Consider the following 25,230-nt stretch of genomic DNA (forward strand, 5'->3'; position numbering starts at 1 on the left):
GGCGTTATTTTTTTCAGTAATGAGTAATCTAATTAATTACTTTTCTCATCTTGGCAACGCCGTTACCGTTACTGAGGCGGGAAAGGCGTGCGTTACTATGCGTTACTAAGTTGGTTGAATAAAAAAAAGTCTGAGAGAAACGGACTCACGGGGACGAGAGCAGAGCAGGGAGGTGTGGGGAAGACGCCGTTGCAACCGCGATGCTAAGTGGCTCCAATAATACCTGACTGCAGCCATAGCCGACAAACTACGCCCACATGACACGGTAGATATCATATTATAGAACTAGATGCAAATGATAGACACTGCTGCACTGCCAACATGTTTTAAGGACTACATGCGTTTGTAAACAGCCGCCATCTTAAAGCAGTAGACCTCTCAGGAAGGCCCTGATGTAGAGATCCTTCCTAGCGAACCTAAGTAATTTTTTAAAATCTAAAATGCTCCTAAATCGGCAAAATCTTAACTTAAATCTATCTTTAAATGATGAAACAGTTTTAAAACTTACACATGTTTAAAGTAGACAGAAGGGAACTAATGCAATAACGGGAGAAATTTTAACAACTTTAACGATTGATTCACAACTTTAAATGACTTCCACACATAGCAAAGGTTACTAGCTAGTTATCGCAATACCCTTGTGTCTAGTTAAGTGGAGGGTAAAGAATTGGGCTAGGGCCAATTGTCCCCCAAACACTTTAAGCTTCACATTGTGTGACCTGTGTGTGTGTGTGTGTTTTTTTTTTTTTTTGAGAAAGAAAAAAACATATCACTAGTTACTTTGCCAAGTAACTAATTACTCTTACATTCAGGTAACTGAGTTACTAACGCAATTACTTTTTGGGAGAAGTAATTTGTAACTGTAATTAATTACTTTTTTAAAGTAAAATTAACAACACTGCATGGCACTAAATGCGTTAGTAGACAGCCGCCATCTTAAAGCAGTAGACTTTTTAGGACGGCTCTGTTGTAGAGAACCTTCCTAGCGAACCTAAGTAACTTTTTATTTTTTTTAAAAATCTTTTTATATAAATACTTCTAAATCGGCAAAATCTTGACTTGAATCTATCTTTAAATGATGAAACAGTTTTAAAAGGGAACAAATGCAATAATGGGAGCAATTTTAACAACTTTTTACAGTTGATTCAGGGTAAAGGGTAAATTAGGGTAAAGAATTGGGCTCGGGCCAATTGTACCAAAAACCTTCACAAAAAACTTCACATAGTGTGGCCAATGTTTTTTTTTTTTTTTTTTTTTGAGGGAAAAAAAAAAAAAGTAATTATCACCAATTACTTTGCCAAGTAACTAATTACTCTTACATTCAGGTAATTGAGTTACTAACGCAATTACTTTTTGGGAGAAGTAATTTGTAACTATAATTAATTACTTTTTTTCAGTAAGATTAACAACACTGAACCTAGCGCACGAACACGATTACAGTGAACCGTAGCTGACATCAACAAAATAATAGGCTCTGCGCTCCCGCTGACTAGTCCTCACCTACCACTCTCTCCAGTCGTTTAGTCGGGACAGCGTGTAAAACATAAAACTCGACACATCATCTATGTTTACAGGCACAACAGTTGCAACAGTATGAATTTTTTGTTTACCAAACAATTTTTCAGTAGGAAATGGAGAATATTACATTTCAAAGATACATATGAAGTCCAAATTAACTTTATTTTGCAATATTACACTGTGCCTTGCAATCACATTTAATATTGTGTTAAAATTTGATTAAAAAAGTTATGAACTATAAAACATTCACGTTGTGTATTACACACATAAACCTATTTTAGTTTATTTAGTGTAAGAGTTGCCTAAGTAATAAAGTCATGTGTGACTTTTCATAAGGCAAACCTTGGACTGAGATTAGACAGGTATGACATGATAATGAGTAAATTACTTGCTCCAAATGTTGGTAAATCTTGGACTGTCCCTTCCTTAGCCAAAGCAGTTCTCACAGCAGTCCACCAGGCGACGTTTGCAGTTAGCCGACCAGCGCTCTTCTTTGATTTTCGAGTCGTGTGAGACACTCAGCCTCACTTCACTCGGTAAGCCCAGACATCCTAGAAGTATAGTCGTGTTTGAGGTACCTTTCACTCAGTCACCTGGTTCTAATGTGTCCCCAGGGTCCGAGGAAGACTTGTTCTACGATGCCCCCACCTCTCCCATCACAGGCAATCAGTTCTTCGCCGATAGTCCCATGCCGCTGCGCTACGCCGACCTGAACAGAGCGAAGAATATTGTCCAAGAGGAGCGGCAGAAAAACATGACTGACTTCCTCATGACGTTTGAAATCAGCGAGGTAATGTTATCCAACGTCTTGACTATGTTTTCGTGTTCAAGATAACTCAAGAATGAATCAAGGGCTGAGGTGGGTTGAGTAGCCAAAAATTTTACTCAAGTAAGAGTAGTGCTTCATCAAAATAATATTCAAGTAAAAGTAGTCATCCTAAGAAAAGTATTAGTTAAAAAGAATACCCAGGTAATGAGTAGCTCCCTACATTTTTTTTTTAAACAGTAGCATATTTCTCTCAACACATAATCCAGATAAACTGTATTATGTTGTACTATGACCAGGGGTGCACATAAGTGGTCCGCATGCGCGCATGCGTACTGGACGTAGACAAACGCGCTGGCCCTCAACGGCTTCCATACGCTTTTGTGTACCGATGGCTGACCACTGTATTTGCGGTGGACACGAGAAAATAACTTCTCAAAATGTCGAAGAGGCAGGCCACACTGAGTAATTACTTCCGTGTTCCCCCACCCCCGTCAAAAGACAGACAGACGACAGAGACGTCACCGGAGCTACGGAAAAAAAGGACTTTTGCTGAAAAGTGGCTACAGGAGGTACCATGGCTAGAAGCAAATGATGCTCGCACGGAAATGCGGTACAAAATGTGCCGTGAGAATCCCAATGTCGCCGATAAGAGCAGCGCATTTTATGTAGGGTCAAAGAATTTCAGCCATCCAAACTTTGAAAAGCACGAAAAAAACAGAGAGCATGTGGCAATTAAGCAAACTATCGATGGCAAACAGGACCCCACTCGCCCTATGGACAAGTGGCGGAATAGGGCGGAATAAAGGTAATGAACAGCGGCATGCACTGACAAACGTGTTTTTGCTCGCATTTTACAAAGCTAAACATGCACGTTCAATGAAGTCTTATGAGGAGGAGATCCCACTTTTAAAAAGGCTTGGAGTTAATGTGGGAGCCGCATAATGCCCTTTATTTTGAATTGGTGCTTTTTATTTCTTTACATTTCACTTCAAAGTAATGGCAATTTTGTTGTGCCAGTTGATGTTAATCAAGCATTAATTGTTAATATAATTAATTAAAGTTAATTGGCTCTAAGTAAAGCTTGTCATAAATTTACCGCATCAGGTGGGTCGGCTCTCAAGCTCAATGAGGACCAAGTCACATCTCCAGGTCCTCCTCTGAGAACCTGGGCAAAAAAATTATGTGCACCTCTGACTATGACCTATTACATGACCACATTAGGCCATAAAAATACTCAAAAACTGTTGAATTCAGACGAGAAAAATCTATACAAATGAAACTTCAACCGTCCAAAGAGCATAAGTGCCCTCTAGTGGAGAAAACATATTTCCGACATGAAATGAAAACATGTCCGTTTTTTCCTGGGCTATTGGTGCCAAATAAAAACTGGGAGAGTACTTGAAATCCGTGCTTTCGGGGAATGGTGATGGCAGTGCTCTATGTGTAATAATTTTTTTTTTCTTTTTACAGCGCTTTAAAGACGGCATGTTATTGAACTTTTACAGTGTTTTTTGGGGTTACGGTGTGACTATAGGACTTCCAACTGCAAGCTTGTGTGTTGTTATGTGACTGTAATGTTACGTCTCATCGGTGAAACTGGTAGAGCCAATGTGGGCCTATCTGGCAAAAATAAAGTAAAATCTAGTACTGTATAATAAATATGATATATTATGATATGATATATAAATGTGATAAATATGATATATAAATAAAAATGAAAAATGACTCTAGTCAAGAGTAGCCCAAAGTAGCAGAATAAGGATAGCGTTTCTTCTTCACAAATCTACCGTGATTTTCGGACTATAAGGCGCACCTGACTATAAGCCGCCACCCATCAAATTTGACTGAAAAACTACATTTGTTTATACAAGCCGCAGGTGTCCTCACTGTATTATGGGATATTTACAATAAAAAATATTAACCTGTAACACTTTGACACCGACATCATGAGACTGTCATAAGACCAAATGAACCGCCATGAAGCTTTGAACCAGTTGGTTGCAAAGCTTCATTGCTTCAAGAAGCTTCATTTGGCTGGCCATCATTGCTCCGTTGAGGGAGACAGCCAACCTCTGCTGCCACCTGCTGTCAACACTGTTGTCATCCAACATGCCTACTAGCACGCATTGCAGCGCAACAGATGTAAATAACAATCAAAATTCATGTTCTGTGCTAATTATTTCATCAGTTACTGTTCCAATTGTTTCATTAATGGCTAGTCATTTTGTGTAATCCGGCAAATTATCTCACTTTTGAATAGATGTAAAAGATCTGAGCTTGACATAAATGAAGTTTGTGACACGATTTGCTGGATGACACTAAATACATCTGCCATATGCATTCATTAATGCCCATGATGGTGTCATGTTATAATCATGACGGTCTTATGGCAGTTTTGTGACGCCTCTGTCAAATAAAGTGTTACCTATTCACCCAATAAATCAACAAATTGCCCACACTGGACTATTAAGCCGCAGGCTTCAAAATGAGGGGAAAAAAGTAGCGACTTATAATCAGAAAATTACGGTACTCAAGTATAAGAATGGCATGATAAAATTAGAAGAACATTTTTCTCCAAAACTTTGCCTGATAAAAGCGTACCCAATATTTTGATAAAAGTTGTTAATAAGTTCTATAACATGTTAACGTTACAGATCCAGTCATGAGAATGCAATCTCTCTGTACTTATCTTCCACAAAGGTTTTTTATTAACAATTGCGTGTATTTTCTTGGGTCTAGTTTTCTATCCAATTGTGTCGTCTGGATGGCAGCGGTCAGGAGGTGGTGGTGCTTCACTTGGACGTGGAAGGCTTGGGAACCGAGTTGAAAATGTGCACCTTCAACATGACGTGCAACACTTATCTCAGGGAGATCTGCCTCAAGTGTCCTGAGTACAAAAGTCAGTGTTTGAGGTCTCAAACTGCCTAATGATGAAATATAATTATTATGTGCTATCTAGTTATCCTTCTTCTGTGAAATGAATTGAGTTTATCAGTAACTGTGGTTCATCACTAGTAGACGTCCTATCCATTTGAACTGGGAGGGTGGTGGTATGCAAATAATGCAAATTTCGTACTCTTAATTTCTTGTTCCTCAATGTATAGTTTCAGAAAGCAAGGAAGTTCAGTTAATCACGACTTTGGATAACTCAGAGGTCGACATACTTACACTGGAGTATACAAAAGTAAGTGCAGTATGTCTTGTAGGATTGTTTTCTTGGTTTTGTAACGGTTGGTTGTTTGTTTAAAGGCTGAAAAGGATGGTCCTGAGTTCAAGTCCGTGCACAACAACACAGAGCAGCTTATCAAGGTGATTTTTTTTTTTTCAATATGTGAGTGCCTGGACATGTTTAGGGGAAGAAAACTGTTTTCGTAATTGCTCTTAAAGTACTGTATATTTAAATCTGTCTGCAGCTTGCGTCACTGGTTCTTGTTCTTTGTTCTTGTGCTTATAAATCATGATTGGCCAACGAGCATGCCACCGCTATCCTCAAAGACACAGGCCCGATAGTATCCAAGCCAATCACCTTAAAGCTACTGCTAGCCTCAGTGTATCTAACCTCTTCTAGCTGCTGTGTTGACGTGGACGTGGTCAAGGTTAGGGTCACGAATATGGGGAGAGATTTGTCCCAAAAATATTCTCACAAATACATCCGCGAAACACAAAAATGATTTTCTTCTGTATCTAATTTTCCAAGAATAAAGATTTGTTTTTGTAAAGAATTCAATGAGCCATGACCCGGAAGACGATGCCTCGTTGAAGAGGAACATCGTTTTCTGGGTCAAGGCTCATCGTAAAAGCGAACTTGGAGGAAAATAAATATTGGGCGTATTTTGTTTTTTGACTTCAGTTCAATAAACTGGTATTGTAAAAACGGATTAATGCTCGTTTTCCTTTTTTTCCCCCAAAATTAGAAGGAAAAACAAACGGCAAAAAGCTACACGGACCGTCTTGATAGTTCTGGAAGTTTGAGAATTAAATAAATAAATAAATAAAATTTAAAAAATCGTACCTTTATAGTCTATGCGCTCAATACTGCCACCTATTGGGTGGAGGCGGAGGTGTTTTGAGACACATGAAAATTGTCGGCTTGTTGTGTGTGAGAAAATCTTGGTCAAACATCGAGTGACGTTTGTCTCAAAGATAAATGCGCGTGTTCGCTGTTAAAAAACACAGCTCCAACAATTCACAAGCAAAATTGAATTCTTAAAAAAATGTCAAGTCATGATAATTGCACGCACATCATTAAAAAAAAACACGTAAAATTTGCGGAAGTATTTTTGGATTTGAAAAATACATGTGGAAAACGCGGACGTATTTGTGGATATAAAAAACATGTGAAAATCACTAATGTATTTGTGACAATCGCGGATGAATTTGTGAATTTGAAAAACACGTGTGAATCGCGAATGCGCTTGTGTGTGAAAATTTGACCATTACTTGTTATGTTTGTCCCCAAAAAAATAAATGCACGTGGCCGCTGATTCAGAAATACAATTCGAATGTTTGTGAACAATAATTCATGATGAGTGCACGCACACCATAAAAAAACATGTAAAACTCACGGATATATTTGTGGATTACAAAAACACATGTGAAACTCACGAATATATTTGTGGATCTTGAAAATACATGTGAAAATCTTGGATATATTTGTGCATCTACAAAAAATATGTGTGAATCGCGGATGTATTTGTGATAATAATTTTAAGACTAATCTCTCCCCATATATGAATAGGGTTCGCTATAGACCACGTCTCAGTGACGCATTACCAGTGACTGCTGTCTCAAAAACCCGACAGACCATTCTGTAATTTTCCTCTGATGATACCGAATCCTCCATCAGGTGTCCTTTTCATCACTGGACATAAATCTCCACACGGAGGCGCTTCTCAGCACTATGAACTACCTCAACAGTCTGGTGCCACAGTCAGTCCAGCAGGAGGAAAGGCCAGGGGAGCGCCCCGCCATCCCTGAAGAAGAGGGCAATAAGGGAGAGACTGCTGTCACCAAGAAAAAAAGTACAACAAATGTTCACTTTTTGTGGGGCTCAGTAGGGATGAGCAAGTACACCACTATCTGTATCTAATCAACTATCTAAATTGTATCCATATCTGTAGTCGGGGTGGGGGGGACACTATGTTGACGGTTTTGCAGGAAATGGGTACTCTGTCACCCGAGTATCAGGCTCATCCCTAGGGTTCAGGTGAAAAAGAATCTTCTCCTTTCACGAGTTGATCTACACTCACAGCCCAGAAGAAAAGCAGCGGCGCGACCGTCATCAATCTACACATCAGAGCCGATCTCCGATCTCTGAAGGTTTTTATTCGAGGGCAGAAAGCCATGATCTCAGAAATTAGAATCGAAGGTACCTTTGAAGAATTGAGGATTTTGTTATCCACCTTGAGGATGTAACACTCTCTTTTCTCACCTAGGCCTGGTTTCTGAGGTTGTTATAAGGAAGCGTGAGATGAAGGTCTCGGCCAACCTAAAGAACATTATTGTCTTTGACTGCGATGAAACCGCTTTCTATAAGAAGGTACTAGTGTGTATCCTCCTTCCCTTTTTGTATATTTTTTTAATCTCTTGCCTGTTGTCTTTGTAGGCTGTGTCGATAGCAGACAAAGAGGTGTTTGCCTTCCAGATGGTCAACTACACGGACGCGACCGAGGGTGACGCTTATCTAAATATGTCTCAAGTTGACACCTCGGTCACGTTGACTGTGGGGTGCATCCAAATTTTCTTCCTCAACAAGTTTTTGTCTTCCATACTGGTAAGAATTGCTTGTATTTCTTACAGTGTAGACCCCATAATGCCCCCAAATGAACAGGAAGTGACCTAGAAATGCCCAAAAATCAAAAGCAAGTGACCCCGAAATGCCTCCAAATTAACAGGAAGGGATCTGACGTCGACAGAAATCGACCCGAAAATGCCTCAAAATCAGCAGGAAATGACCCGATACCCCAACCATCACAGCAAAGCTACAATCGCCAGGGTATCTGCAGGGTCTTAATTCCTTCAGACCTGAGCACGCTGCTGAAGGACATGACACGTTCGCGTCTCTAAATCAATAAATACACTGAATTTATCTGCCATTCCCACTTCTGGGAGATGATTGGACGAAATTTTACCCATCGAAATCAAAGTATGAGGTTTAGCATGCCCTCTTTGATATTTTTGGCTATTTGAAAATGGCTGAGACGAAACGCAACTTCAAAAAGGCAAACGCAAGTGCTCATTTCTGTTTTAAAACAATGTAACATTAAAAAGAAATATAAAGAAAAGCATGAACTATCCCTTACAAAAAAATTGCAGGTCTGAAGGGGTTAAAAACTCAAAAAAACATTTTTTTTAATATCCAATACAGTGGTACCTCTGCATAATATTTAATTAGCTCCAGGACCTGGGTTGGATGTCGAAATGGTCTTATGTCGAGGGATTTTCCCATAGCAATACATTATAATTCGATTAATTCGTTCCACATCCCAAAAACCTGCGCTAAATTCTTCATAAATACTGCAGGGTACAAGTAGCAATTATACCTAGAAAAACATAAATTATCAATAAAATCGGAATACTAATAATCTAACGAATCGGGTTCTATTGTGGCGATTATGTTTTGCCAGCTGTTCCTGAACGCACTGTGTGACTGATGAGAGAGAGAGTTTTTGCTTTCACTTTTCATATTCGTTTGTTGTTGGCGTCAGAAATGGCAGACAGTAGCCGTGTTGTGTTGCACAAATTCTGAAATATTCAAAACCTGATGAAGCTGGTGACTTCCTTGCCGATGTTACAATAATAATAGTCACCTTAACTTATAAAAACTGTATCGAACATATAAAGACTGGCGAACGATGGTAAATGTCATTTTTACCCCTTTTTTCACCACCTACACTAACCTTCTTGGGACCCATGTTTTCTCTCACAAGAAAATCTGTGGTGCTATTGTCTTGCGCAAAAACAGTGAAATTGCGACGCTTTTGTAAATCGTCGTATTTTGAGCATGTCTGCATATCTCGAGACATGACGAGTCAAATATTACATCGGATGTTGAAAGGACCGTATGTTGATGCGATTGTATGTCGAGGTACCGCTGTAATTTAAATGTAAGGCTTTAAATTGACTAATATTCTTTTAAATTTCATAAAATACAATTTTGAAAGGTCTTAAAAATCTATTGACGTTACTTTTATTTAGAACTTGCATAAATTTCAGTCAAGCTTTTCAAATGTTTTGATTTTTGAGGACACTATAACATATTTAAAAAGCGGAACTACATGTGCTGGGTGGTCAGAATTTATCGAACACAAACAGGTTTTGCTGTACGAGCACAGCTTGTTGACAGCTTATTTAGCGTAAGGCAAGGCAAGGCAAATTTATTTATATAGCACAATTCAACACAAGGCAATTCAAAGTGCTTTACATCACATGAAGACCATAAAAATCACATTTAAATCAACACAACGTAAAAACCAAGACAAAAGATTGCATTTAATCACAGATTAAAAATAAATAAAAATAAAACAAAAATAAAAATAAAGCAAAAACTACTACTACTAATAATCATTGAAATCAGCAATAGAGATAAGCACAAGAGGAATAGAAGGCAGGTAGATTGAAATATATAGACAGTTATGGATATGCAGTGCTAAACAAAAGCGTTTTTAGCCCTGATTTAAAGGAGCTAACAGTTTGAGCATACTTCAGACGTTCGGGTAACTTGTTCCAGAGGTGAGGAGCATAATAACTAAATGCTGCCTCACCCTGCTTGGTTCTTGTTCTTGGAACATGCAGAAGACCCGTTCCAGACGACCTTAGGGGTCTAGATGTCTCATAGGAATCTAACAAGTCAAGCATGTATTTTGGTCCAAGGCCATTAAGTGTTTTGTAGACGAGCAGTAGTATTTTATAGTCTATCCTTTGACTCACTGGAAGCCAGTGTAGCGATTTCAAAACCGGTGTAATGTGGTCCAGCTTCCTTGTATTTGTGAGGACTCTGGCTGCAGCATTCTGTACTAGCTGCAGCTTCCTGACTGATTTTTTATCAAGACCTGTAAATATACCGTAGTCATAGGCTATTGGATAAAACCTAGCTGAACCAATTTACAGTAGTTACATACATGAAAAAGTATCTGAATCTTTTGGAATTTCTCACATCCTCCATAAAATCACCTTCAAATGCGATTACATCTTTGTCAAAATCACACATGAAAATACAGTGTCTGCTTTAACTAAAACCACCCAAACATTTATAGGATTTAATATTTTAATGAGTATAGCGTGCAAACAATGACAGAAGGGGGAAAATTAAGTAGAAGAACATTCTGCCTAAGGAGACATAAAGAGCAATTCAAACCAATTTTTACCAAACATTTTAAGTCAGGTGTGCGCCCAATCACTGAGGAGTGGTTTAAAGCTGCTTGCCCACTATAAAACACACACCTGGTAAGAAATATCTTGATGAGAAGCAATGTCTGATGTGCATCATAGCTCGGTCAAAAGAGCTGTCTGAAGCCCTTCGATCAAGGATTGTTGAATTGTATAAAGCTGGGAAAGGATACAAAACCATCTCTAAAAGTCTGGATGTTCATCAATCGACAGTCAGAGAAGTTGTCTACAAATGGAGAGGGTTTGGCACTGTTGCTTGTCTCCCAAGGAGTGGCCATTTGTCAGACAGTTGAAGCTAAAAAGAGGATGGATGCTGCAACAAGACAATGTTCCAAAACACAGAAGTAAATAAACTTCAAAATGGTTTCAGAAGAACAAAATACACGTTCTGGAGTGGCCAAGTCAAAGTCCAGACTTGAAACCCATTGAGATGCTGTGGCTGACCTAAAGACAGTGATTCATGCCAGAGATCCCAGGAATCTGACTGAACTACTGCAGTTTGGTGGAGAAGAATGGGCCAAGATTAGTCCCGATCGATATGCCAGACTGATCTACAGCTACAGGAAGCATCTGGTTGAAGTTATTGCTGCCAAAGGGGCGGGGGGGGCACAAAATATTAAATGTGATGGTTTCCTTGCTTATTTTTCCCCCCTTCTGTCATTGTTTGCATACTATCCACATTAAAATACAAAAACCTATAAATGTTTGGGTGGTTTTAGTTCAAGCGGACCAGTTTTTTTTTCATCTGTGTGATTTTGACAAAGATCAGATCACATTTGATGGTGATTTTCTGCAGAGATGTGAGGAATTCCAAAAGGTTCAGATACTTTTTCATACCACTGTAGGTGCAGATTTAATGATTTGTGGCTTGAGAATGTACAATTCAGCGTGTGCTTGAAGCTGGTGGAGGGAACGCTCGTATGAAGCACACTGCACTTTGTGCAATAAATTTTGGAACAATGGGTATCAAGGCGGTCACAAGATGCCAGCAGTAAATGTTGTTTGTGGTTCACAAGTTGGTTCACAAGAAAGATCTACGGTTTTTGATTAGGTTAAACATTGATATAAAAAAGTATCTAACCTTAACCTATCCAGTGAGATGAATTGGAAGATAACTGCAGTGCTTTGTTTTCACCCTCTGTAGACATTTATAAACAACTTCCAGGAGGCCAAGGACGCTCTGGCCGAAGTGACACAGCAAGCGGCCGAAAAGGCGGCATCGGGCGTGAAAGAGTTATCTGAGCGCAGCACGCGCATCGCTCTCAACGTGCACTTCAAGGCGCCCGTCATCTTCGTACCGCAGTCGTCCTCATCCTGCAACGTCCTGGTGGCTGACCTGGGCTTCCTGTCGGTCAAGAATCACTTTGCCATTCATCCTTCTCAGATTCACCGCGAAATCCCACCTGTGGTAGACATCATGGGAGTTAAGCTAACAGACCTCAAGATGTACAGGTTGGATTGGGCTCAACATGCATGAACACCAAAGTTCGAAAGGCAAGAATCGCTCTATAATTGCAATGGCATTTTTATATATAGAAGTTCATTTGTCGATGGAGAAGTCCGGGGCGCGAGTAACTTGTTGCAGCCGGTCAGCTTGGAACTTGAGGTCCAGAGGAATCTTTCATCCAACTGGTACCACAGCATCCCTGACATGGAGATCAACGCTCATCTTATGCCCTTGAGTGTAAGTAATAGACTTTGTAACACAGACTGTTGGATCCATTTTTTTTTTTAGTAATGAATAATGTACTGTCTCAGAGGGTTTTAAGGAAAATCTTGATACTGTTATTCATGAAATAAAAAATGCAATTTTTGGAGAATTAGAAATCTTGTGGTAATGTTAAACTGACATTGCGTTTCGGGCACCTTCTTTTTTATTTTTATTTTTATTTTTCAGGGCATTTCTAAGTCAACTCCTGTTCATTTTGGGTTTCTTTCTGTTGATTTGGGGGCATTTTTAGCTGACTTCTTTTTTATTTCATTTCACGCCCTGTTCATTTTGGGGCATTTCTGAAAAACTTTGGTCACCTTCTTTTGGTTTTGGTGCACTTCTGGATCACTTCCTGTTCATTTTGGATCGCTTCCTGTTTTGGGGGTGGATTTTTTGGTGAATTCCTTTCAAATTTTGGTTGATAGTAATGACCACTAGTAGAGAATTTTCTGTGGGTCTGAGTTGAAAATGAAAAAGCGGATAGAAATGTTTTTATGAGTCTTGAGTTAATGAATGTGGCTTTGGAAATGAATATTGATATATATATATTTTTTGGGTCAAATTTTAGTTCAATGTACGTTTTGGGCAAAAACTGAATATAGGATGACCCGTTTCGTCAGTGATCATGTTTCAGTGCTGTTTGTCTCCTTGGTCAAACAGTTGACTCTTAGCCAAGAAGACATGGTGGTTGTCCTCAAGACTCTCAACGAAAACCTCAGTGAGAATTCTGACACGGCCGCCGCCCCTGCGCACGCACCCACCGGTGACTCAACACCCAACGTGGCGCTGCGCGGCCCCGGAACCGCAGAAAAAAACAATAGTAAGTGTTCGGAAATTGTTCGGGGGTTCAAAACGCAAAAGGAATGCTCTACAAAGCATTGTGCCCAATGTTAGGTAACACGGTGGTGACGGCTGCCGTGGTGGAGACTCAGAACAACGCCAAGCTGAAGACCACCATGAAAGTTGATCTCAAGATTGACTCCATGGGGCTGGTTCTTTTTAAGCCGAAAGAGAATGAGGTAATTCACCTATAATTTGACTCGAGTCGCAAATTTCATGACTTTCAACTCGACTGGGACTTAAAGAAAAAAAAAAAAAACGCAGACTAGGACTTGACTCGCTTGAGCTGGGGATGTCCGAGGCTCGACTCGACTTGTGAGGCAGTAACTCGACAACTTGATTCATGAGACAATGATTCGAGACTCAACAAGCTGACTTGAAAACCTAGGCGCCGTTTACATGGTAATGCTGTGACACCAAGACTCAATGATCGTGTTGCAGAATGGCCTCGCCTTTACACGGTGACGGTGAAAAATGGAAGGCGAACACACAAACTTTTGATTCCAGCCTCCAAAGTGGAATGATTCGATTGCGGGGCTTGCTCTGCAACCATATTATTGGAATACTCCATCTCTGATGACGTCAACACTCGCACATGTCACTTTGGGCATGCGCAGCCACTGCTACTAAATATTCAAAACAGCAAACATGGCGGAACATCGGCTTTAATTTACTGTTTCTATAATATTTTTGATTTAAATATATTTAATGTTTGCGTTTTTGTGCCTATTGAAGCAAAAGAAAAAAACGCGTAGACGCGTTGCTTCGGGTGGGTGTGTATGTTGTCTTTTGGGCTGAGGAGGTTCTTGTCAAGGAAGTGCATCATTGGCTGTCGCCTTGTTAAAAAAAAAAAAAAAAAGGGTGCCTGGCATGAATATGACATCATTTTCTAGCAGAATTGTGAAATAGTTTGAATGGAGACGGAACCAAGACGGAACCGTGTATATGCAAACATGAAATGTGTCGTATTCTTGGAGCGTCACCATGTAAACGGACCCTTAGATCGTAGATTGGTTCCCACCTGCCAGTGAGCCACTTGATTGCGTTGGCCACTCTCGCCACTCTCTCATGGAACATCATGGGAATCAAAAATTAATCAAATTCCCTAGAGCAGGGGTGTCCCAACTTTTTGCAAAGGGGGCCAGATTTGGTGTGGTAAAAATGTGGGGGGCCGACCTTGGCTGACGACCTTTACAAAGAACAATATATTTAAGCAAATTTTAGCAAGCCATTCTGTGTGTCACATTTGCATCATTATTTTTTTAAATTAATAATTTCAGCAATCTCGCAACTAGCCTTGTAAGGTTCTCTTTCGACTCTCGGCCTCTTGCGAAATACTGCTGCTGTGAAATTAAACTAGCTTCAAGTTGCTTCAATTTCTCGCTGCGTATCTTCCCTGTAATCTTGTCGTACACGTCAGCGTGTCTTGTTTGGTAATATCGCCTCACATTGAACTCTTTAAAAACAGCGACTGTCTCTTTGCAAATGAGGCAGACACAGTTGTTGCGTATTTCAGTGAAGAAATAGTCCAATTTCCGCCTATCCTTGAAGTGTCAGCCGTCGCAGTCAACTTTTGCTGTTGATTGTCGCCATTTTAGAAAATTGGGAGTAAAGGGTCACACGGGGTAATGTTGCTTAGAGTGCTGCTGCCTTTTAGTGGGTAAATGAGGAGCAGCATTTAGTGTGTAAGCTACTTCATATGCTGGTGGCAGTACTGCTGACCAATTTATTAAGTCTGTGTGCGGGCCAGATGTTATTGATTTTATGACAGAGGCTGGGGGCCGGATTAAACTTGACCACGGGCCGCATTTGGCCCCCGGGCCGGACTTTGGACATGTCTGCCCTAGAGACTATACAGGGATTCCCCTATATTCAACAGATTGTGGCGCACCGCCACACTAAAATGAAAGCCGCCACGCCTGGCAAATGAGATGTATTTTATTTATTTATTTAAATAAATAAAAAATTTTAAGGCCGCTTCAAACTAGCGGCAGCCGAGTGGGAGGAGTTCAGCGGACACCTATTCATTGTGTATTGTAGCCTAATGTTCGTAACTATGCAGGCCCCCCCAAAGAGACGCAAGGGGAACGAGTAGGAAGAATGGGAGAACGAGCGAGATAGCGAGAGATAGCGGTCGCATGTCGTAGCAGCCCGCTGTTATTTTGTTATTGTTTTTCTTTATTATTGTTACCACAATAAAGTGGGTAAGCAAATACAGACTTCTCTCCTTCTTGCCCATATCCGGGGCATTACAATAATTTGGATCGGACTTTTCGGCGAAAGTGAGCGGTGGACGGCCGTCTTGGACGGAAAGCAAACTTTGACTAACTTGCGCTGAGAGACTGCGGAGAGGCGGGGCCCAAAATAAAGCCTTGCTCTATTTTCAGAGCGTTGGTCACAGTAAACGATTTATCAGTTCAAGCAGAGTAAAATGATACATATTCACGGTACAAGAACGTCGTTTCTGGTTCCATCGATTGGTAAGAAAAGGCTGTTTGTACGAGTGACGTGTGGGCGCTCCCGTCAGGGGGGACATTTCACGTGGAGTGGCTATTTTTCGGCACAACACCGGCGCGCCAACTTCAGACAATTACGGCTGACGAAACTTTGATAAATGCGCCCCCCCCCCCACCCAAATTTCGCGAGCTCTGGGACACTCGAAAAATGACTCTCATACCTCTCCTTGCTAAGTTAATGGTACCTCGACGTGCCTTTGTGTGGAAATTTAGTTTACGAACAACGGGGGAAAAAACTATTCACCTTCTCACCGAATCAAGTAAAACTCTTTACACGGCTATTAGAATTCCCCCAGTGCTCTAAATGGGTCAGTTGACAGAAGGACTGTTATTGTTGTGGTAATGTAGTACTTATGAGGGTCAAATAAAAGGAAAAAGGAGGACTTCGACGGTGGTCTGCAACCCGCGGCTCTCGGGCCGCATGCGGCTCTTTAGCGATGCTTCGGCGCTTTTTTTTTTTTTTTTTTTTTTTTAAATGGAAAAAGATGGGGGAGGGAAATATATTTTTTTGTTTTAATAGGATTTCTAGGAGGACAAAAATGACACAAACATTCTTTCAATTCATTAATATTGTAATGAAGTTAAACTTGTGGTGGCATAGTACAACAGAGTAGTCACGTGGTGCGTCATTCTCTATAGGATCCACTGCAGGGAAAATAAACATTTAATCATGAAGGCTAATTACGTATTTCTAGCCAACTTAGTCATTTCTATAGTAGGCTAATATAGCTAGTATCGATAATTATAAGGCTTGTACAAGGCTTTTAATTTTTTGTGGCTCCAGACATACTGTATCAGTTTTTTTTTTTTTTTTTTTGGGGTCAAATATGGCTCTTTCATCAGTTTGGGTTGCCAACCCTGAGTCACTACGAGATGTAAGTCGTACTATTGCCACGAGAAAAAAAGTCGCATTAGTACATCGGGTATTACAGCTACGCATTTTACATACATGTACTGTAGCTGAGAGGTACAACATTAGCCTGGCTAATGAAATATTTCAAATATATCTTTGTTATGGTTCTTCTTGGGGGAAAAAATGAAGAAGAAAAAAATTCGCTGTGGCACGACATGGTGAGGCTGTCCGACTCCGATGCAGCCCACCACCACAGCTTCAAAAAATCCTAGGGGAAACACTGCTGTGCAATATGTACTTTTCTAGATCGCCCCACCCAAGATGGGAACCAGCTACGTACGCCACCATAGGCGAGACGTGCATCTGTGTGGTGTCCACTAATCCTTCTGCTGTGAATTGAAATGAGTTTATCACTAGTAGACATCCAGTCCATTTGAAGCAAGCGGGAGGATGGCCAACCCTCCCACTTCAAATGGATTGGGTGTCTGGCGTCATCAAAGGAAGCCAAAGACCTTACAAAGCATCTGCTATCTACTCAGGTGCTGCCTCCCACTTTAAATGGATTGGACGCCTATTAGTTATACATACGCCCATTCAAATTGCCCGAAAAACAACAGGAAGTATCGAAAATGTCCTAAAATGAGCAGGAAGAAACCAGAGAATGCCCCGAAATCACCAGGAAGCAATTTTAAATGAACAAAGTTGCCCGAAATAAAGAGGAAGTGACCCAAAAATACCTTAAAATAAGCAGGAAGTGACCAAGTGGCCCTCCCACGTCAAATGGATTGGCAGTCCAACGCCGTCAATGGCAGCCAGTAACTAAATAACAGTTGCTTTGACGTTGATCAAAATAATCTTTTAAAAACTGGTTAAGTAATAACATCAATAATATCAACGCATTGAATTTGATGAGAACATTGCTCCCACCAGTGTTGTTTTTGGCAGCCCATTTAAATTTCGTCTTAGTCTTTTCGACGATTATACTTATTACTTTTATTAGTCTTAGTCCTTTCATTTTAGCCATTTCAAAATGTGTCTTTGTCTAGTTTTTGTTGACAAAAACTCAAGACTAATTTAATTTTGTTTTAGCCCATGTTTTTCTCATTATTTTCCTCTGTAAAATTTGAAAGTTTCACTCCAAAAATAAATAAATAAAAAAAGGTTTCCAACTATTTCGAATGAACATTGACAGACAAGCACATATTGTAGCATCTACAATTCTACCACGTGATGATACACACTCAGCAGGAAAACAATACATTATTTTCTATTGATTATACCCACTTGGCCGTCACGAACTGTATGTAAAAAAAAAAAAAGTTGTCCGAGAGTTTAAGAGGACGCTCGCCCTTAGCATTAGCCTACTGCGAATGCTATGCTAACGCTACAAGTTACATTTTGTGTGTGGTGATCACTCAGCAGACTTTTAAAGGCTAAAGCAACATTGCATATTCTCTCTTGCCAAGATAAGAAAACAAATATCGTGTATGTCTCAAAATAAGCAATGGGGAGAGTGAAGAGGACACTAGTGGGTGAGTTGGGGGGCGCAGCACGCCACACAAATGACTCAACCAGACACTGCTACGATGGAGGCTAACCACACATAAATGTCACACATGGGACGGAAACTATGGCGCATTTTCGTCTTGTTCTCGTCTCGTCAGAAAAAAACTGGCATTCGTGTCGTTATGTTTTAATATCCCAAGACACGGGTTTAGCTCATTATCGTCTTGTCATCGTCATGAAAAAAATGTTCGTCAGTGAAATATTTTTTGTTATAGTCTTTGTTGATGGAAACAACACTGGCTCCTACCAACGTGGCTTCTGCTGGTAATCGAAATTAGTTTTCACTAGTAAACGTCCAATACGTTTGAATGGATTTGAATGGGGAAAAAAAATTAAACACATTTTTTAACGATGAAAAGTCTCCAATAGCCAGGAAAGACCCAATATGAAATACCTCTTGGTTTCTCATTTAAGATGTTTAGGAGTTACCAGACAATTGCACTATGTCTCTGTTGTGGGCAATTCAAGTCGAGTGAAGTCACGAGGTTATGTCGAGTCAAACTGAACCACAAGGTTTTAAAGACAGGTCGTATCAAGTCAAAGGTTGTAAAGACGAGTCACGTCAAGTCAAAGGTTGTAAACACAAGTCGCGTCAAATGAGTCACAGGTTAGTCAAGGCCCTCACGATTGTTCAGCAGCCCACCCACAAAGCACTCATGTTTATCTTTGTGGGAAACCCTACTGTCAATGTAAAAAAAATATGTAGTATAGCAGTGTTTCCCCTAGGATTTTTTGAAGCTGTGGTGGTGGTCTGCATCGGAGTCGGACAGCCTCACCATGTCGTGCCACAGCGAATTTTTTTCTTCTTCATTTTTTCCCCCAAGAAGAACCATAACAAAGATATATTTGAAATATTTCATTAGCCAGGCTAATGTTGTACCTCTCAGCTACAGTACATGTATGTAAAATGCGTAGCTGATTACAGCTACGTTACCCGATGTACTAATGCGACTTTTTTTCTCGTGGCAATAGTACGACTTACATCTCGTAGTGACTCAGGGTTGGCAACCCAAACTGATGAAAGAGCCATATTTGACCCCAAAAAAAACAAAAAAAAAACTGATACAGTATGTCTGGAGCCACAAAAAATTAAAAGCCTTGTACAAGCCTTATAATTATCGATACTAGCTATATTAGCCTACTATAGAAATGACTAAGTTGGCTAGAAATACGTAATTAGCCTTCATGATTAAATGTTTATTTTCCCTGCAGTGGATCCTATAGAGAATGACGCACCACGTGACTACTCTGTTGTACTATGCCACCACAAGTTTAACTTCATTACAATATTAATGAATTGAAAGAATGTTTGTGTCATGTTTGTCCTCCTAGAAATCCTATTAAAACAAAAAAATATATTTCCCTCCCCCATCTTTTTCCATTTAAAAAAAAAAAAAAAAAAAAAAAAAAAAAAGCGCCGAAGCATCGCTAAAGAGCCGCATGCGGCCCGAGAGCCGCGGGTTGCAGACCACCGTCGAAGTCCTCCTTTTTCCTTTTATTTGACCCTCATAAGTACTACATTACCACAACAATAACAGTCCTTCTGTCAACTGACCCATTTAGAGCACTGGGGGAATTCTAATAGCCGTGTAAAGAGTTTTACTTGATTCGGTGAGAAGGTGAATAGTTTTTTCCCCCGTTGTTCGTAAACTAAATTTCCACACAAAGGCACGTCGAGGTACCATTAACTTAGCAAGGAGAGGTATGAGAGTCATTTTTCGAGTGTCCCAGAGCTCGCGAAATTTGGGTGGGGGGGGGCGCATTTATCAAAGTTTCGTCAGCCGTAATTGTCTGAAGTTGGCGCGCCGGTGTTGTGCCGAAAAATAGCCACTCCACGTGAAATGTCCCCCCTGACGGGAGCGCCCACACGTCACTCGTACAAACAGCCTTTTCTTACCAATCGATGGAACCAGAAACGACGTTCTTGTACCGTGAATATGTATCATTTTACTCTGCTTGAACTGATAAATCGTTTACTGTGACCAACGCTCTGAAAATAGAGCAAGGCTTTATTTTGGGCCCCGCCTCTCCGCAGTCTCTCAGCGCAAGTTAGTCAAAGTTTGCTTTCCGTCCAAGACGGCCGTCCACCGCGCACTTTCGCCGAAAAGTCCGATCCAAATTATTGTAATGCCCCGGATATGGGCAAGAAGGAGAGAAGTCTGTATTTGCTTACCCACTTTATTGTGGTAACAATAATAAAGAAAAACAATAACAAAATAACAGCGGGCTGCTACGACATGCGACCGCTATCTCTCGCTATCTCGCTCGTTCTCCCATTCTTCCTACTCGTTCCCCTTGCGTCTCTTTGGGGGGGCCTGCATAGTTACGAACATTAGGCTACAATACACAATGAATAGGTGTCCGCTGAACTCCTCCCACTCGGCTGCCGCTAGTTTGAAGCGGCCTTAAAATTTTTTTTTTATTTAAATAAATAAATAAAATACATCTCATTTGCCAGGCGTGGCGGCTTTCATTTTAGTGTGGCGGTGCGCCACAATCTGTTGAATATAGGGGAATCCCTGCACAGCATCAGCACGTTATTCTTAGCACTCCCTGATAACGATGTCATTTTAGTGCCATATCGGTACTGATATGAGTGTCTGTATCGATAAATTACTAATTAACGCAATGACTAATATTAGTTGCATGCATTATTTTGTTTTGGATCCCTTTCGAAATACTTTGATTGTGCCATCTATTTGAAACACGCTATTTCTACATCCTGTAATGACCCTTTTATAAAGAAAGCACCACTACTAAAATGCTTAACTGGATAAATGAACTGACATCCTTGCTGTTCTGTAGCTTTCAACTTTGGAGCCACATGATGATGAGCTGAAACTGGGCGAGTTCACACTGGGCACCAGCGCCACCTCTGTCGCCATGTACTCTGACAGCTCTATGAAGGCCACCGTCCAACTAGACACCTGCCTCCTCGATGACAAGAGGCCTAACATCCAGACAGTTACTCCAAGGTAGCGTAGAAGCAAAAACGCAAAATTTCAAGTGCCACTTCAAAGCTGTTATGAGTGTTGCACCGATACTAGTGGCTAGAGTAGCCCAAAAAAAATTACTCAAGAGTAGCTTTATTTCAAAATAACATTACTCAAGTAAAGGTAGTCACCAATAAATTTACTCAAGTACGAGTAAAAAAGTAATTGGTGAAAAGATTACTAAAGTAGTGAGTAACTGCTCACAAAGATTTTAAAAAAAAAAATAATATAATTATCTCAGCACAACATCATCAATATGAACTGTTGTGACTATATTATACTATAACTTAATATATGACCACATTAGGCCCAAAGAAATACACAAAAATAATGTAATTCTGACTAGAAATAGTTCGAGCATGATTGCCCTCCAGTGGAGAAAATATTTCCTACCATGAAATGAAAACGAACATATCTCCAGTTTTCTGTGGTCTATCAGTGCCAAATAAAAACTTAGGAGAGCATTTGAAATCCGCGCTTTTGAGTGATGTTGATGCAGTAATGTATTTCTGTCAGTTTTTTTTTTTTTTTTTTTTTAACGATGCTTTATAGACACTACATGAACAGGCCAGTGGAATCGTAGTGGTGTGTGGTCATGTGACTGTGTTGTTACGTCTGATCGGTGTTATAAAGTCATGTGATTATTGTTGCAACGTCTCATTCGGTGAGACTGGTAGAACCAATGTCAGCATCTCTGACAGTGGGGGGGGGTGTAGGGACCAGCAGTTGAAAACTAGATCTCAAAAGTACATAGTGCACTGCGCCGGCACATTATTTTTTTTAATACTCACTGATACGATGATGTCATTTTAGTGCTGTATCGGTACTAAAATAGTTACTAGTATCCGTATAAATCCAACACTCGTAGTTATCCAATGTAATGTCACCGTTCAGGATGATGGGCATGCGCCCGGGAACGGAAAATAACATGATGGTGCAAGTCAACTACCGGCAGAGCCATGAAGGCACCGCCTTGGACACGGTGGTGCAGGACGTTTACTTGTGCGCCAGCATGGAGTTCCTCCTTACAGTGGCGGACATCTTTCTTGGCGCCACTAAGGAAGGCTTTGCTGAGACGCCACAAAGCAAGACAACTCCGACGCCTGGAGATAAAAACAACACACCTGCACATCCCAAGGAACCGAGTGAGTGCATTTGACGCAGAGCCAAAAAATAGTCTCCACAGCTAACGTTAGCACGATTCCTCTCAGTTCCCGTTTCAAAGTCTGAGATGAATATCGTGGTGCGAAACCCTGAGATTGTGTTCGTGGCCGACCTGACGCGTAGCGATGCCCTGGCACTGGTGATGACCACACAGTGCGAGTTGGCCATTAAAAATGATGCGGAAAGTTCAAAGATGACGGCCGTCATCCAAGACCTCAAGGTGTGTCACTTTTTGCATCGTCACCTCACGCCCGAGTCTTGTAACGTTTCTGCATGCGTTTTAGGTGGTGGCTTGTCCTTTCCTAAGAGAGAAGAGGGCACACAACGTGACCACCATTCTACAGCCTTGCCAGGTGTTCTTTCAAAGTTCTCAGACCCCCACGTCTCCACAAGCTATGGAGATCTCCATCAATTCACTCTCGCTCAAGGTTGGTATTATACCTACCTCATTAATTATAAAGTGGCCAAACCAGTCCTCAAGGGCCCCTGATCCTGGTTTTTGTTCCTAACGATCGAGCACAGATTGTTTAACCAATGAGGTTTCAAGCAGCACGCGACTGCACCTAACTGATTCCACTTGTAAGACACCAGATAGGTGAAACGGTGTCCTCGTTTGCTTGGAATGAAAATCTTCTGAGGACCATTTTGAGACTCCTGTTTTTGAGAAAATCCGCTTCAATTCTTTTCCCAGGTTTCTCCCATCATCATCAAGACCGTCATCTCCATCCAGTCGGCCTTGAGTCCCACCACCCAGACATCAAAGGAGCTGGAAAGTCCCGTCCCAGTGGACATGTGGTCCAAACGGGACTGGAAGGATTTGAAGCTGTGGTTCTTAGAGGAGCAGGCAGAAGCAAACATGAAAACAACCATCCCGCCCTTGATTCCAAAGGGCGAGTCGCTTAAAGTATGAGCTTCTTTTGCAGACATTGTAAAAGAGGCGTCACCTTTATTTGACGGACTCTCCATTCTTCCCTTTCAGTTGGACATCAAATCAATCTGTGTGACGCTAGAGGCCGGAGTGGGGCACCGCACTGTTCCGATGCTTTTAGCAAAGTCTTCCTTCCAAGGAGATGTCAAAAACTGGTCCACTCTGATTAACTTGCACAGCGAGCTGAATTTAGAGGTAAGCTCATGGAATGATTTCATGACTGGTGTAATATAGTCGAGTTTCCTTGTAAAGTTGTACCTCGATATACGAAAGCTTCGGTACACAAAAAATTAATTTATTAAATGGTTTTTCGAAGCTTTTTTCACTTCATATTCTGAAAAATTACTCACCATACAAAGGATAAATACATACAAAAGATACATAATACCTGCCCTCAGACTCTGCTGCCCTATTGGTCAGAATCTTTGCCATGATGCCCAGTAACAGGATTCTGCTCTCCTGTTGGACTGTTTCAGTGTGGGTGTCGCAGTGTGATGATGTGCACAGGCGCAATGGTGGTGGTGTTGTGGTGTGCTGACAAGTACAACTCTCCTTTAATTTTTTTTATTTCTCTCAACAAGAGTCTATATTTAATTGGCTCTTATTCCAATCTAGTTGTTAATGTGTTTTAGTAGAGCTTGGAACAAATTATTGGCTTTATATTAGGGGTGTGACATTATATCAAAAAGGTGATATATTGCAATACTTTGTATTCCAAAAGGTTATTGATATGCTCCTGCCAAAGATCGATGTATTGTTATATAAAGGTCTCGCCATTCTTGGGCATTTACAGGTTTATTTATTTTGAGTCACTTGCTTTTCAGTAACCCAAAATCCACAGGAAGGGATTCTGTGGTGAATGGGAGAGTAGTTGTTCCTCAACCCAGAGTTTGTGGGTTTGATTCTCTGCCCTGAAGAATTCCTCTAAATATCCTTGAGCTGAACCCCACATTGCTCCTGGTGCTGCGTCACCAGTAGGTACATGATGATATAGTGTCAAAGCGCTTTGAGTGCCTTAAAAAGTGGAAAGGCGCTAAACAAGTGTAACACCATTAACACCAAAGGGAAAAGGAAGTGACCGAAAATCAACAGGAAATGATGAGAAATGCCCTAAAATTAACTCATTGCTTGGCATTCGCTGCCACTGACGGCCTGGACGTCCAATCCATTTGAAGTGGGAGGGATGACACCCTCCCACTTCAAACTGATTAGACGCCTACTAGTGATAGTCATTCTAACTCACAGCAGAAGGATGAAAATAGTTCATACCTAATTTATATGTAAAACACAGTTAATAATATGAAAAAAATAAATAAATCACAAAGCAAAAACCACTCCAAAACAAATTAATTTCATATCTTGAAGTACCACTGTATTTTTAATGACTCTAGCACTTTCATTCGGGATTAGCTGCACTTCCTGATTGATTTTTTGTTGAAACCTGTAAATAAGCCGTTACAATAGTCCAATTTAATAAAAAAGAATACGTGGATAAGTTTATCCATGTCTTGTACTTTGGACCCCTTAAAGGGAACCTCTGACTTAGACTTGCAGGCTCTAATAAGCCACAATTGTTCTTTTCTACTAAAATATGTTATTAGAAACACAAAATATTGCCATTGATTTAAAAATCTATAATATTTAGTAGATGACCTACGGAGGGCGTCATGTTTTATGGACACTCGGGGTGATGAAGTAGATTGTCACTGTCACTCAAGGAATACTACCGAGTTACTGCAATTCCTTCTACGCGGTGAGACGTCCAACACACGCGCTCATCGGTTAAAAGCGGCGAGTACTTAGTATTTGTGTTTTTATTGAGTCTTTACCTTTTCATTAAGTCAAAATACTTATTGCATGTGTTTCCCTCTCATACTTTTAAGCATAGTGTTTTCTTGTAGTAGCTTTAAAGCAGATTGTTGATCTTTTGACCACATTAGTCACGTAGCATATTTAAACCACCCTTATTTGATATTACTACTTT

General features: G+C 40.6%; 1 protein-coding gene across 2 annotated transcripts in view; it reads left to right on the forward strand.

The window, feature by feature from the left end:
• The window catches only part of vps13a (vacuolar protein sorting 13 homolog A), an 82,293-nt gene that overhangs the window by 21,443 nt on the left and 35,620 nt on the right, over positions 1-25,230 (forward strand). For both annotated transcript variants that reach the window (XM_057831098.1, XM_057831099.1), the window contains exons 24-42: positions 1,949-2,054; positions 2,133-2,308; positions 5,027-5,186; positions 5,392-5,471; positions 5,537-5,596; positions 7,134-7,308; positions 7,539-7,655; positions 7,723-7,826; positions 7,893-8,060; positions 11,820-12,127; positions 12,212-12,359; positions 13,047-13,206; positions 13,281-13,405; positions 20,967-21,136; positions 22,049-22,299; positions 22,366-22,538; positions 22,603-22,746; positions 23,010-23,222; positions 23,298-23,441. In XM_057831098.1, coding sequence (XP_057687081.1) covers positions 1,949-2,054; positions 2,133-2,308; positions 5,027-5,186; positions 5,392-5,471; positions 5,537-5,596; positions 7,134-7,308; positions 7,539-7,655; positions 7,723-7,826; positions 7,893-8,060; positions 11,820-12,127; positions 12,212-12,359; positions 13,047-13,206; positions 13,281-13,405; positions 20,967-21,136; positions 22,049-22,299; positions 22,366-22,538; positions 22,603-22,746; positions 23,010-23,222; positions 23,298-23,441 — 2,982 coding nt within the window. The remainder of the gene's footprint in view (positions 1-1,948; positions 2,055-2,132; positions 2,309-5,026; positions 5,187-5,391; positions 5,472-5,536; positions 5,597-7,133; positions 7,309-7,538; positions 7,656-7,722; positions 7,827-7,892; positions 8,061-11,819; positions 12,128-12,211; positions 12,360-13,046; positions 13,207-13,280; positions 13,406-20,966; positions 21,137-22,048; positions 22,300-22,365; positions 22,539-22,602; positions 22,747-23,009; positions 23,223-23,297; positions 23,442-25,230) is intronic.

This window comes from Corythoichthys intestinalis, chromosome 3, assembly GCF_030265065.1.
Source record: "Corythoichthys intestinalis isolate RoL2023-P3 chromosome 3, ASM3026506v1, whole genome shotgun sequence".
Classification (NCBI taxonomy): Eukaryota; Metazoa; Chordata; class Actinopteri; order Syngnathiformes; family Syngnathidae; genus Corythoichthys; species Corythoichthys intestinalis.